The following is a 15549-nucleotide window of genomic DNA, read 5'->3' on the forward strand; positions in this document are numbered from 1 at the left end:
ACTGGTGACTTTCAATAGACGGTACCGGTATACACATTTCGAGCTTAAATCTTTTATAGATTTAAAGTGTTTTCAAATGGGATGTGTCCTTAGGTTTTGGATATAAGGTCTCAAAACAAAAGCTTTAGTATTTGAAAGAGTAAAGGAAACAAAGTTTGAGCTTTGTAAATAAAATACTTTATTCCTCTCTCTCTCTCTCTCTCTCTCTCTCTCTCTCTCTCTCTCTCTCTCTCTCTCTTCTCTCTCTCTCTCTCTCTCTCTCTCTCTCTCTCTCTCTCTCTCTCTCTCTCTCTCTCTCTCTCTCTCTGCCTCTCTGTCTCTCTCTCTCTCTCTCTCTCTCTCTCTCTCTCTCTATATATATATATATATAACAAAGTCTCTATTAGCCTTGTATTATTTAAACAAAAACGCTGCATTTATTTTATGCAGAATCTTTCGACCTCACGCTTTCGACCTCACGGTCTTCATCAGCGGCCATGTTTTATATATATATATATATATACATATATATATGTGTGTGTGTGTGTGGTGTGTGTGTGTGTGTGTGTGGTGTGTGTGTGTGTGTGTGTGTGTGTGTGCGTGCGTGCGTGCGTGCGTGCGTGCGTGCGTGCGTGTGTGCGTGCGTGTGTGTGTGTGTGTGTGTCGTGTTATGAGACTTTTGGTACTAATTCGGCAAGCGTCATAATGAGAAACTCATTCGAAATGACGTTGCTAAACTTACGCTGAATTTTGTATAAATTGCCTAAGGTTTTCTGTGATTTTACCATTTATCTTATTTAAGTAATATAAATATCGTCATTAACTAGTACTTGAAAGAATTTAGCAAACACATAGTTTCAAAAGTCGGCCTCCGAATATATATAGCCACACACAATTTTTCAACACGTGTTGATACCGATTTCAGCTCGATGCTAATACGGGCAAAAGCCCGCGTAGCGGTCGTTGACCGTTCATACATATGGACATTTACACATAATAATAGACATAGGGATGCATCTCAAAAAAAATTGCCATGCGACATATATTTTCGCGATGCTATTTATGACCTTGAACAATTAAAAAACACGTTGAGTAATGCTAAATCACATGTTAATACATACCTCAGGAAAAAGTTATACAAATGACATACTTGTGTAGCGAATCGAACTAAATATTCTCGCATTATTTGTTTTTCTCCGCTACATATAGACCGTTCCAGAATTAAGATTACCCAATTATCTCCCCTGAATACTCATCTTCAGTGGGTATAAGCCATAGACTGGTTCACTATATATAGTGACAGTCTTTACCAAACACAATTGGGGTAAACATAACCCGTTTTGAATATATTGACCGAATCTCAGATTTCTTTCGATTTTATTTGCTTTGATCTTTTCGATATCTTATTGTTATTATTATCCTGACAAATCACAAGCGCTTGTTAAAAAATTATTCGTTTAAAACATTACAGTTGGCATATCTATTCTCCCAGTATCCTCGCGGTATTTCAATAACGACACCCTACTGTTTACTTGTCAGAATTCGTGACGCATTTTCCATTTGCTCTCAGAAAGCAGTTTTATGTGTGATCATCAACAATATTCTGGTAAGTTGTCGTTGTAATCCATCAAAAACACATTCATTCACAAAATTTAAAGATATTCCGATCTAACTTTTTAGTCTTTTACCTTTAGTTTTTAACGTATTTACACCTCGTCTGCTCGGACTTTACCGATATCCCGAAAGGTTCCATATCACTATAATAAGTTTAGGCCTTAAACCATGAAATCTTATACCGTTGGATTTTTGTACCAAAATCTTACGTAAAAAATCTTCTAAATTCGAAATCAACAAAAAACAAGACATTTATAAATTGTCTGCATCATTTGTCAAATTTTAAGATATTTGTTGGTTTTCCGTTTTTAGAAGCTGTTCTGCCAAGGCAAGAGCTGGGCATCACACAAGCCATTCTATCGAGCAAAACTGACAGTTTTGGTTTCCAGAAATCAACAAAGGAGGGATTCCTGAACTATCAAAATTTCCAAGCTATACACACAGTTATTATCTGTGGTGATCTTATTTATTGGTTCTTTTCGTTTACTTGGATGGAACATGTGTGAACTTTTATAGTACTTTGAAAAGCCTATATCTGTCTATCTATAAACAAAAATCAGCTATGCCATAATTAGATCAGATGTGCAAACAATGTCAAAGGGTGGTTTAATTAACAATTCGAAGGCAATTATGCTGAAGAAATATGAAGGTTCCCATGCAAATTTAGTCTGTATATCGACAAATGTCTGCCAATAAATGTCAAACTAGTAATACAAAACTTACCACAAGTATGTTAAAGCACTAAGTACCTGTTGCGATCATTTTTAGTAAGATAATGTAATTCTTAACATTAGCAAATAGCTTGTTTAGTTAATGCATAATGTCATTAATATGATTTCTTTTCTATTGTCTAATTAATAAATTGGCTGTTACTTGTTGTTCCATGATAAATGTTTTATGCGCTAGTACAAATCCAGCATTGTTAATCATGTAAAAGGTAATAAAATGTTACTGCATTGATTCCACAGTTTTTCAAAAGTTTACATCACTTTGTAATTTCATATACGTAAATATTCTTCTACTGTAGGTTGATGACAGTGTTTTAGTATTACTTATTGAGTCACTATTATTTTATGTGTAAATAAATGATGTGAAGAGTTTTGTAGCTCCACACAATACCATATACCTTTTATATATGTACTGAATATATATATACTTACATCATTTACTTGCTTCTGCTAGCGGCTTAGCCAAGAAAGACAATGACTGACATATAAATAAGCTCATATGATTACTGATTATCTATGTTTTATTGTATTTGTTATTTGAATGTTTAAATAAAAAATATGGATGATATAACATTATGCATTCTAATATTTGCATTCAAATTTTAACTATAGAGCTACAAACAAAGTCTATGTAGTTTAGACTGTGATTAAAGAATTGCTACAAAATGGCTAGCTTTTTAGTGGCGACAAAATTTAAACTATTCAACAATAGTGTGCGAAAGAAAATTAGAACCCTGTTAGATACCTGTATTTATTAAATGTTGTAATTGCAAAACAAGTATGCTGTCATGCTGTTACACATAAAAATAAATTGATAATAAAAAAGACAATTAGCGGTGTTAACGGTTCCCACTAGTAGAAATCATTCTGCTGATGAAGTCCGTGGTACACGAACAAAAGCTCCAGGTATGGCTTTCAATACTTAGTGTGTGTAATTTAACAGTCTTAAACTTATTGGGTTATAAAAAATTATGTCAAATTTGTCAATCAAAATTGATTTGACACATCACACGATTTTGATTATGTTCAATCAGTGTACTGTATGCTTAAACAAACTGGTTTTCTAAAGAATGCTCCCACTTAAGGGACCAATACAGAGACCTCCATGTGACTAAGCCAGTAAGCAGGCACCCTTTCCACTATACCGCAGCCACCGAACCAGCTTTAAATACATGCGGCTAGAAAACACAAACTTATAAGATGATAGATCTTTAAGCTAGGAACATGTTACTCGTTTTAAGATTGATTTTTGGATGCATAACTTTATTATTGAAACAAGTATAATATTTTGAACACAATAATATAATGTTTGGTGGATTTAACTCGTCTTTGAAAAGGTAAGTGTTATTCTTTTAATCAAATTCACTTTTTATGGTTAAATGTCCAAAATATTTACAAAAAACAACATATTTACAACTGAAAAAGAAAGTAAAAATGGCGACCATGACATTTTCCAATTCCATATATTTGGTTTACATTATGTTAGTAAATGAAGTACTTATTTGTTTTATTATAATTGATTGTGAAATTCCATCACTTAAGTATTTATGTTTCCCACCTAAATTTGTTAAAAAATCACAGTTTTGTTTTGGAGAAATTCCTACCAGGAAATTCCCCTATACTCATTGTCTGTCACTGAATAAAAGTGAAAGTGCAATTTAAATTTTATGTTGCCATTGAGCAGCTTAATGACCGCAACTTGCCTAATTTCATGAAAACTGATTAAATCTCATTTTGTGAGATAAAAGCCAGACAGGGTCACAGTGCAGAAGATGTCAATGAATACTTGACCTTCTTGGGAAGAAGTTTCATAACCTATTGTATACCAATCCAACAGGAAACACTAAGCCTCTCTGCCCAATATATGTGCTATAAGAAGAAGAAGAAGAATGCTGTGCAAAAGGAACTATGCCTGTCTATCCCACTTGCAGATGCAGCAATGCCAACAATATGTGACTAATAACTCATAGTACACCTAGTTGTTGTAACATTTTCAAATCATGAGCAGTCTATGATAATGTGCTGCAACAATTGTCAATTTAAGAGCTAACTGCCTCAAGACCTAACTCATATTTATGGAATATGTTTGAATGTATAAGACATTTTGCCTTTACTCATTTTATTATGCAGTTTTTATCATTTCAATTCCATTCTAACATTATATGTCAACTTAAAACAACTGTATGCATTTATAATTTTTACAATGGTTACCGTGGTGCCACAAAGTTGTGATCATTGCCATGCAACTAACACTTAAAAATATATGATTTCTGAATGTATTGTAGTTGAATAGGTTTTAAGAGAGCCGTGTGCAACTTAATTGTACATTTAAATGAACATTGAAAAAATCTGAGAACATAATGTTTGTCTATGCATGTGATTAATTAAATGGGATCTGTTTTAATTCTTTATAGATGTATATAATACTTGAATTACAATTGAATCTGAGTTGCTAAGAGATTTAAAAATGCAATTTACATTTGTAAGGTTAAATAAACATAATATTTAATGTTCACGTCTTTTAAATGCATTATTTTATTTTCACGTCTTTCAAATAAATAATGTTGTGTGTAGATATTGGTTTCCATGGTTACAGTTAAATTAAAGCATTGAGTTTCTTTGTAAACAATCACTGATGATTTTTTGAAAACAGTAGATTCAAATTTTGAAATATAATGGTACAGTTTGTAAGACATATTTTGCAGTGTCATTTAGTTTTTTTAAACTTGGTAGTTGTAGGTATTTTTATCCGATCCAAATGTACTGCAAACGAATTTAGCGCAAATAACCACAAGAGTCTATATCTTTTGAAATAAACACTATGACTTTGTATCTGCATTAGGTATGGAAGAATGTTGTTTCAATGTATCATTAATTTAAACAAACAACAGTTAAAAATCGCATTTCATACAAAAAAATTCAATAGTTTGAATTATTTAAGGTGTTTCCATGGTAACAAATAGACATTTTATAAGGTTTATAATGTTTCCTAATTCTTGAGAAGTATTAAGTATATCATGTTATGAAACCATATGTTACTGATTTGCACTTGTAGGCTTATTAAAAATGTATTTACATAATGTATTGACATGAAAATAAATCAAGAATTGTTAATTTTTTGTGTCTGAATAGGCATTTCTAAATCAGCCGTTTTTACCTTAAACTGATAAATTTTGCAAACATCTTAATCTTAACGTGTTCACCATACATGGAGCTTTCTGAACATGTAAATAAGTCAATTTTGTCCATGTACCCCGTTTTAACGAAACATCTCAAAACAGTCCACATATATACATCCTTATCTACTTATCTAAGTTATTACTTCATGAATTTGCCCTGGTATAGCGACCATACTGACTATCGGGAAAACCCAAAATATTCTGCAAATCCGTAGATACAAAACGAAAATTGTTTGACGCACACGTATGAAAAGTGTGTGCTCGTGCTACTCAAGTGCATGTTGTTCAGCTAGAGTAACGAAAGTACAAAGTCATCTGCCCGACTGAAAAAAATCAAGGCCATATGTGCTCACTTCATCGTGTAAAACATAATAATACTTTATATAATAATTATAATAGTAATAATAAATAAATAAATACATAAATTAATTAATTTATTAATTCTAATAATAACAATAACAAAATAATAATAATCATAATTATATAGAGGATATTTGTTGGATTCGGTGGATTATCGATTTTAATTCACGAGTGATCATAGAAAATAATATTTTCACGAGTGGCGCAGCCACGAGTGAAAATATATATTTTATATGATCACGAGTGAATTAAAATCGATAATCCACCGAACCCAACAAATTTTCTTTTTATTTAATGCTTTTTTTCACAGTTTATATACATTGTTAAAGAGTTTAACTTAAGAATTTCGCTGGGAAAATGACGTCATTTCGTCAAAAAAAATGACGTCATTTAACATAAACAGTGAAAATTATCGATAATTTTCACTGATAATTTTCATTGTTTGAAACAGTGAAATTATCAGTTTTAATTCACTGATATTTCTCTATTAACCACCGGAAAGCATAAAATAAAATAACAATAATACTACTCCTATCACTACTACTACTATACTTGTGTACAAAAAAATAATAGTAAAACGTTGGTTATTAAAGACAGATGAAGAAATACACCTGCTTACCATATAGATAGTTGGCGATAAAAAGATTGAAATAAAACAAATCTGTATCTATTGAATTATTAAATCCTTAAATTCAGTAAGACATTTGATGTCACTTATTTGATATTATATATAAACTGCATTTATTACTAATAACAAAGTAAGCACAATTACTAACCATAACATTTACATCTCGTGGCCTTCGCCTTTACCAATGTATCATTTGTCTAACTGTTGGATTCTCGTTGGTATTAAGTTTCATTGTTCTCCTCTCGTACCACCGGATGAACTCAACGTATGTAAAACCAACGTTAGTCGTTCTGACTTTCAACACAGAAGATCTTCTAGTCTACAACACTCGGAAACATGTTTGCAACTCATTTCTTTCTTGTTATCGGGATCCCGTTTGCCAATGGCAAAAGTCTTTTTCCAGACTTTGGACAGACCAGCATTGAATAATATCAAGTCACAGGTAAAACGCTTTTGGATATTTTTGTTAATATGATGTATTTGATGTACAACTGTTATGTACTAATTTGATTAGTTGACGGTATCAACGTGAGGTTTCATAAACATAGTTAGTTCGCAGCACATGTGTTATCTTTTAAAGCTAGTATATACACGATCTGATTACATTTATTTCAAAGCGAATGCATGCTATTTGATATAAAAACAATATGAAAAATGGTACCAGAACATCAGCTGTATTAGAGTTTTATACGATGGAAATACTTTTGTGCGGTCGAATGTCATTCGTGTACAAAACTAACGTTCAGCTTTGAGCATACGACATTTAGACATGTTTTTTGGTTCAGTTATAAAAATGAGTAAACGTGTCGGTGTTGGCAAAACAAGTTTTTGAAAAAGACGACATTTTCTTTAGGCATCACTAAAACATTATATATATAATTAATTGTAGTTACCATTCCTCATGTTTATGATCATGTTATGGTGTAAGATTGTAAAACCTATACAACCATGTATATTCACATTAAAGCTATGTATGGAAATAATCTGTAACTGTGTCATGTCATACTGTTTCAAACCAAACATATTCACGAAATTCGTTTGCTCGCGGAAAAATATATGTCAAATTTTAAATACTTGTATTCTTCTCGTTTGAGTCGTGTTCTGAGAAAACTGGGCATAATGCAAATGCGTAGTCACAGGGACGACACTTTCCGCTTTTATGACATTTTTCGTTTCAATGAAGTCTCTTCTTAGCAAAAATCCAATTTAGGCGGAAAGTGTCGTCTCTGATAAGCTTGTGCGGACTGCACAGGCTAATCTGGGACGACACTTTACGCACATGCAGTATGCCCAGTTTTCTCAGAACGCGACTCATTTATTGTTTAATCCATTACCATTTAGACCCAAAGATACGTTGTTTAGCATCAAGCCTTTTGCTCAAGATTAAGAATACCTTTCTTCAAGGAAAAATGTGTATATGGGAAGATGACAACAATTGAAGATAGCTTTAATCTGCCGGTCGCCGTTGTTTTCATAACAGAACATTGATACTGCAAAGTCATTATTAATTTTCGTTTATACCGTGGGTCGACCGATCCACGAATGTACTATAAATTTATCGGAACAAGACCAAAGCATAAGATTCCTTTTTTCAATTGCGAATTTACCTGTCCTAGAAAAGGTCATTAAAACACGCAACGCCGTTCAGTCTAATAATGATTTCACAGTTTTTTTACAGATATTATATGACCACTAGCCGGTTTTTCCCATTTTATCCGTATGTTAAGTCGCCGTTTTGAAAACACATGTTTTTACATTACTGGCATAAACTGGCTTGAGAGAAGGCAGCAACTTGTAAAATTAGTTGTTAATTACGTGCTAAATTTGGATAGTCGTGCCTTTTTAAACAAATTTTCAAATATATTTGACGTAGAAGAGTAAGTAAAGGTTTGTTGTAACCAATGACTTGCTTTATCAAATACTGACCAAAGGCTATACTTGTTCAAACTTTAATTTAACGCATATAACGTATCTTATTTCGCAGATATGCACAGAGCATTTTTTCCGCACAAAAACAGTTTTGCCGAAGATAAACGTGATGGTTCTGGTGAGTATTAGAGTTTTGAGGTAATACTTGTATGTACAAGTAAATATTGTTTCTGAAAGCGAATTCGATTTGATTATTTCCAAATAAAGCCTCTGTCAAAAGAATTATTTTTTTATATCGGTCGACATAATGGCCATAAAAGGAATTTATTTAAAAAAAAGTCTTCCTGCCGAAAGTACCACCCGATTGACCAAGGGATATCACCATTTATGCCATTCCAAAACTAAGCAACAATACGCTCATTTGTTTTGTTTTGTTTGTTTGCTTGTTAAACTGCTAAAAGTATCCATATGTTAGCTTGTTTACAAGTACTCCATATACCCACTTATGCCAATAACTGGAAACTGACCTTCTTAAAGCAGAAGAATTGCAGTATCAATCATTTCATGACAAATCATCACAACGTAATTGAACCCGCGATCCGCAAATTTTTATGACATTGTTCGTTTGAAGAAAGTCTCTTCTCAGCAAAAACTACAGAGTAGGCGGGGAGTGTCGCCCCTGATTAACCTGTGCGTACTGCACAGGCTAATCCGGGACGAAACTTTACGCATATGCATTAAACCCCCTTTTCACAGAGCGCGTTTCATTTGTAATGGCTATTTACGGTTTCAGCTCCATGGCAGTCATGGGTGTGCAGTAGCAAGAAATGTCAGGATTGCTGGGGAGACGGGCCTAATAAGGGTAATATTTTACAGATGTCGATAAATATCATGAGTATGGCAGGCGTGAATTTAAGCCGCGTTCTTTGACTCTGGGCAGAAGCAATGTTCGAAAGGCTATACAGGGACGACAGTTTCCGATTTTTGCTTGAAATGAAGTCCCCAGTGTATGGGGAAAGTGTTGCCCTGATAAGCCTTTGCGGGCTTCAAAAGCTCATCTGAGACCACATGCATAAAGCCAAGTTTTCCAAGAACGAGGCCTATGTATAAATAGTAGATGGTTGATGCACTCGCGCCTTGTTGTGATGTTTTCTTTCGTGTCCGAATTCAATATGAACACTGAATTGGGTTGCTTTTGTTTTGTTTTTCAACAGATTGCGTGATCGCCACGTCTGCTCCAGGTCGGATTCACCTGGTGATGCAATATAGCAATATCACGCTCGTGGAGGGTGATATAACTGGTAAATATGCTTTTCCAATCAGCTATTCGACAATACCTACCCAAAAAATTGTAAGAAACCGTATTTTATTTCAATTATTAGGAACGGTCATCTCCGCCATACTATGTCCCATTTAAAAAGCCATACTATGCCCCAGTTAAAAAGCCATACTATGCTTGAGTTAAAATGCGTCTACGACTTTCGTAAATGTCATTGCAGGAGCCCAGTACTTGAACTTACCTTCGAAAATTAACGGTAAAACGTCGTTGATTTACGTTTCCTTTTCAAATACTATTCATAACCGTTGTCTTTTATTCATTAAGAATAAAGGATATTTGTTGGATTTCGTGGATTATCAATTTGAATTCACGAGTGATCATAGAAACAATAAAAAAATTCTATGATCACAATTGAATTAAAATGGCTATTCGACTGAATCCAACAAATGGTCTTTTTATTGTATGCTTACACATTTTTATATTTTTGCCAATCCGGTTAACCTAATTCCCATTTGGGCGCCCCACGATGTCATTACATGTATGTTCAAGGGAAGCTAATCCCGATGTTGTTATAAGCATTAATTGCGGAGTAGTCACCCTTGTAAAATTGGGGTAACGATGGGGATATCCAAAAATAGATCCGGTAAAAAAACGAAAAACGTATTTCGTAAAAATGCAAACGAACGTTATATGTTCACACTGCAAACGGAAATTAAGTCAAAATCGACTGACTGGAGTATGAATTTTGGAGAATGTAAAACGCCTTTACATATAGAGGACATTTTACTTGAATGTCTTCAGGATAAAATTGAATTTATATTCCAGCATTCTGTTTTGTATTTGCAGTGTTGCACCTTTATTTAAACGATTTATATGAGTATAAAATCAAATATATTTTTAATTAAGATGATCTCAATAAATATTGCCTGTCAGTTTTAATTGTGCAGAAATAACAATAATGTAAATTAAATTACTAATATACACACGAAAATCAGTACACGGTGACTTAAGCGATCCAAATGAAATACTCTTAATTAATATTACAAATTAGCTATATAATTATTAAATGATATTATTTCTTCAATAGACATTCTTCGTCGCGTTGATCAATAGATATTGTTGACGTGTGTTTTATTTCAATAATGCTCATAATTACATATAAAGTATTACATATAGCACAATGATATAATGCAATCAGAGATGCAAAACGATGCATAAATTACATATATAAATTATCAAATAATTAATGTAAAATTTAAGTATAACGTCAGTTGCTTGTAATTCTGAGTTGAAACAAACCAATTATGAAAATTACATTAAAAAATAAGACAGTTACAAAAGACACTATACTAATTCGGTAGTGTTTGTTTTCTCATCTTGAAAGCAAAACTGTGTTTATCGATAGTCAATTATGTCTTCCTCTGTCGACTTAGTGACCGACTGCAGACCCTGAAATTCTGCGATATAGATTTTAACGGGTAATTGTAACTGGGCCACAATTTGTGTTCTTTGAACATGCAGAGATAAGTCCGAAATTCCTTACACTGAACAGTGCTACATCCTTAACGATTTGCACATACACACTGATGAAGCCAAAGTTCAGAGGATTTCACTCGAATCAGCTTATGAAATAATCGAATATATGCATTTGTGTCTTCTGACGTTATGTCAAGGTCATTTAAGGACAGGTGAAACAGAAGATAAAACAGCTATGCCGAAAAAGCGCATAAGTGGTCCGATGTTAAGGTCACAGATTGGTTGACACCATTTGAACTGCTAGGATAAAAAGTAATGCATAAACAACTAAGTACCGGTCAACAGGGCTGTCTTTATGACTACCTAATTCGTGATTAAAAAGTATTGCTCGCAGATATATTTTTATGTATTTTCATCAATTATCTTATTGTATATTTTGAATTTGTATATGGTGTAAAATATCATAAGTTTTTTACATTGTATTTCATCAAGAAATTTTATTCTTAGTGCTTGATATTCGATATTCCACCAATATTTATTTAAAATGATGGTGATTTTTCTTTTATATTTAGTTATCTCTTTAACATAAATATGATGAAACACAGTGCACTCCTTATACATTTGAATGGCTTGTGTTCATTTCAAACTTGCGATTTAAAAAAGCTAGAATATAATTTTGACAAAATGAGTTGCGTCAAAGATTATGCAATAGTGAACAACTGCAGTGCATTCAGCGCTTTGATTTTAATATATGACCTATACAACAAATTCCAGCAACAAACCATGACTTGAAGAAAAAAACTGTTCTTTCCTATCAATACATATGTATATTTGTATTATAAAAAGGGGATAATACAAGAAATCATCTGTGTTTAGTTCTAATTTACCACAATAAAGTGAGAAGCGACAAGTGAGAGTTACCCGCCGGGTAACAAATTTTTTGCCAGCGCTAGCCCTGTTACCGGAGATATAAATACACAGTTTCGTAGTAACTTTGAGTGCCTATGCGTATATTGCAGAAAACTTTCAGATGAATATCCATTTTATTCCAAACAAGACCGAACATTCTCTGTCACACATTGATCACATTTCTTTTGATTTTACTCGAATAAAAAAATCACATGTTAGGTTAAAGACATTTATGACCATTTATAAAACAAACTTAAGGTTATCATTCCGTAATAAATTGTTAAGTTGCTCACTGGAACAAATGGGTCGCGTTCTGAGAAAACTGGGTTAAATGCATGTGCGTAAAGTGTCGTCCCAGATTAGCCTGTGCAGTCCGCACAGGCTAATCAGGAGCGACACTTTCCGCTTTTATGGTATTTTTAGTTTCAGGAAAGTCCCTCCTTACCGAAAATAAAGTTTAGGCGGAAAGTGTCGGCCATGATTAGCCTGTGCGGACTGCACAGGCTAATCTGGGACGACACTTAACGCACATGCATTATGCCCAGTTTTCTCAGAACACGACACAAAAGTTTGAAACAGAATTGGGATGGAAAAAAACATATTCAAACACAAATTGTCACAAATTTCCTTATGGTCGTGGACATAATGATTTCTGTAAGTGTAAATTATTGTGTAATATATACCATTAGGCAAGGTTGTATTACGCATTACCAACGCTTGATATCGTGTTTACAAACTCGTGCGATATAGCGGAATACCTCATTTAAATTACATTCTTGATGCATTTACTTCTTATTTTTCGTTTGAATATAAAAAGAACCGTATTCCTTTATACAAATTAAGAAAATATTTTTACATACCAAAACAAACACATTCCTTTTCAATTTAATGATCTACCTTAATGCTCGTCTTAATTCTTGACATCTTGTTGTATATGATCAATGTTGCAACTTACAACACGCTTAAAGAACATTGATATAGACTTAATCTAAAAATTATTTAATTAATTTTCTGCTGTTGTTGTATTACGCGTTAATATCCTCTCCAACTATCCTTAACCCATTTATGCCTATGTCAGCAACAACAACAGCAGCAGCAGTAGTAGTAGTAGTAATAGTAGTACTAATAGAAGTATGTTATGTTATATCAGAGCCTTGCTTTTTTTTTTTTTTTTTTTTTTTTTTTTAAATCAGAGTTTATTTTCAGGTCCTACCGGCCCCTTCATGAGGTCTTTATGGTCCGACCTGCCCCTGTGACCTTTCAGGGGAAAAAGATTAATTTTGAGCCAAAGTAGGTCAAATTTACCCCGGCTTCCCGGGTATTCGCCAAAGATATAATTTAGATCCAAATATACCAGTGCACGGTGGCCAATGAGACCTTAATGTGCACTGGTAGTTGACAATTCAAAGACAAATTCTTGTCTGTACGCAGCTCCACCAAAGGAGTGCAAGCAAGCAGCTCTGCCTTTATGGCCCCTCTCGCTGTCACCGGCTGTCGTCTTCATCCCCGAGACAGTTTCCCCAGTGCGTTGAGCGTACTGAGTACCGCTGTCCCGGGGTCCCTCTTTAAAGCCACCCCCTCGATGTTCTTGGGTGTATGTCAAACCCAGGTCCGTCCCGTATGTCCCCCACACTGGTGGTCTCGCTGTCCCGCCGCCCCCGGCCCTCTTCAGACGGGACCTCTGGCAGGTCCGGGCCGGCGAACTCTCGACGATATAAGAGCCTTGCTTTTTTTTTTTTTTAAACCAGAGTTTATTTTCAGGTCCTACCGGCCCCTTCATGAGGTCTTTATGGTCCGACCTGCCCCTGTGACCTTTCAGGGGAAAAAGATTAATTTTGAGCCAAAGTAGGTCAAATTTACCCCGGCTTCCCGGGTATTCGCCAAAGATATAATTTAGATCCAAATATACCAGTGCACGGTGGCCAATGAGACCTTAATGTGCACTGGTAGTTGACAATTCAAAGACAAATTCTTGTCTGTGCGCAGCTCCACCAAAGGAGTGCAAGCAAGCAGCTCTGCCTTTATGGCCCCTCTCGCTGTCACCGGCTGTCGTCTTCATCCCCGAGACAGTTTCCCCAGTGCGTTGAGCGTACTGAGTACCGCTGTCCCGGGGTCCCTCTTTAAAGCCACCCCCTCGATGTTCTTGGGTGTATGTCAGGCCCAGGTCCGTCCCGTATGTCCCCCACACTGGTGGTCTCGCTGTCCCGCCGTCCCCGGCCCTCTTCAGACGGGACCTCTGGCAGGTCCGGGCCGGCGAACTCTCGACGATAAACAGCGGGTGACAAGTCCGCTGCATCTTGGAGAAGACAGCAATCCCAGCAGTGAGGAAGACGTCCGGCTCGAGGGTGACGGACTCAGCTGGATTTGCTGAGCCATCCGCAGAAGATCAAGCCGCGAGAATCAATCTTCTGCAGGCGGCTCCTGGCCTCGGTCGCGACGAGCACGCTCCAGCTGCTGACCGAGGTAAGAGCCTTGCCCGCTTTGACCAGCTATATATATGCGTACATAATATTTACACATGTTACGCACAATTTGATTGGCTGACTAACTTTCTTTCCTCTTTTGTTTAATGCACTCTGCCTTTATTTACTGCACCGCTCTCTTTTTTAATTGCACTCCGCTTTAATTTAGTTTTGCACTCCACTTTTTTCAATCTCGTGGCCACGACATAGCTTACTCGTGGCCACGAGTTAGAAAAAGAGGAGAGCACTTAAAAAAAAAAGAGAAGTGAATTTCACCTCTATGCCACCGTATATAATCGACTACACGGCCTATTTTAAATATAATTAAAACAGTATGAAAGGTAATCTAGAATGTTTTGACATATTAAGTGTTGCTGGGCGTCGGTCAAAACGTGACCGAACTGTCTTGTGTTTCATACGACGGGATTTAGGAGCTACTGGAAATGAAAAAAATAACCGGTTTAACTTAACGTTTAATTTCAATAGAACTAAGCGACGGAAGTAAACAAATGTTTATGCGATAACATATTTTTAGAACATTTGTTATTAAGAGTATTTGTGCGATGGCAAATGAAGAAGACCCTCTCACTCTTTTACGGCAAAAGAGTTCTGGTGGTCTGCACACTTTTGTAGTTTTTGGTGCCTCAGTAAGTATTTGGATTTAACTATGACGTGCTTTATTGCCTTTAAGTACAAAAACGCTGAGCCCCTGTCCCACTCCTAGTTCTAGTGAGGTCAAAGATAACCGCCAGTATTGGATTATCCTTCTAACCTAATGTAAAAAAAATGGTTGACCAGGAATCCTTTAAGGGAGGTTCGGGTGTACTGGCGTTAATTAGGCTTTCAAAACAGCATTTGTCGGCTAAAAGTAAAACACGGTATTGGTGCTGAAAGTAGTCTCACTTACTCAAAAAAATGAAATTGTAGATACAGCATTTCCTTGGTGTTATTTTTAAAGCTCAAGGTATCCCCTACTCAAATCAAGTTGAATTTTATTTGATCACGCATGCATTATTTTTTTATCTAACATTTTCATCCTATGGTATAATACAAGTTACAGACACTA

General features: G+C 35.1%; 2 protein-coding genes and 1 long non-coding RNA gene across 3 annotated transcripts in view; all 3 read left to right on the forward strand.

The window, feature by feature from the left end:
* The window catches only part of LOC127861061 (uncharacterized), a 213379-nt gene that overhangs the window by 9728 nt on the left and 188102 nt on the right, over window positions 1-15549 (forward strand). The gene's annotated exons all lie outside the window — the stretch shown is intronic.
* On the forward strand, window positions 6800-9412 carry LOC127861113 (uncharacterized). The gene is made up of 3 exons (XR_008040073.1): window positions 6800-6930; window positions 8473-8535; window positions 9151-9412. It is a non-coding gene; the product is annotated as an uncharacterized LOC127861113 (long non-coding RNA).
* The window catches only part of LOC127861106 (glucose-6-phosphate 1-dehydrogenase-like), a 75216-nt gene continuing 74621 nt past the window's right edge, over window positions 14955-15549 (forward strand). Inside the window, exon 1 of the mRNA XM_052399484.1 lies at window positions 14955-15130. Coding sequence (XP_052255444.1) covers window positions 15047-15130 — 84 coding nt within the window. The 5' untranslated portion in view covers window positions 14955-15046. The remainder of the gene's footprint in view (window positions 15131-15549) is intronic.

Source organism: Dreissena polymorpha, chromosome 1, assembly GCF_020536995.1.
Source record: "Dreissena polymorpha isolate Duluth1 chromosome 1, UMN_Dpol_1.0, whole genome shotgun sequence".
In the NCBI taxonomy this organism is placed as follows: domain Eukaryota; kingdom Metazoa; phylum Mollusca; class Bivalvia; order Myida; family Dreissenidae; genus Dreissena; species Dreissena polymorpha.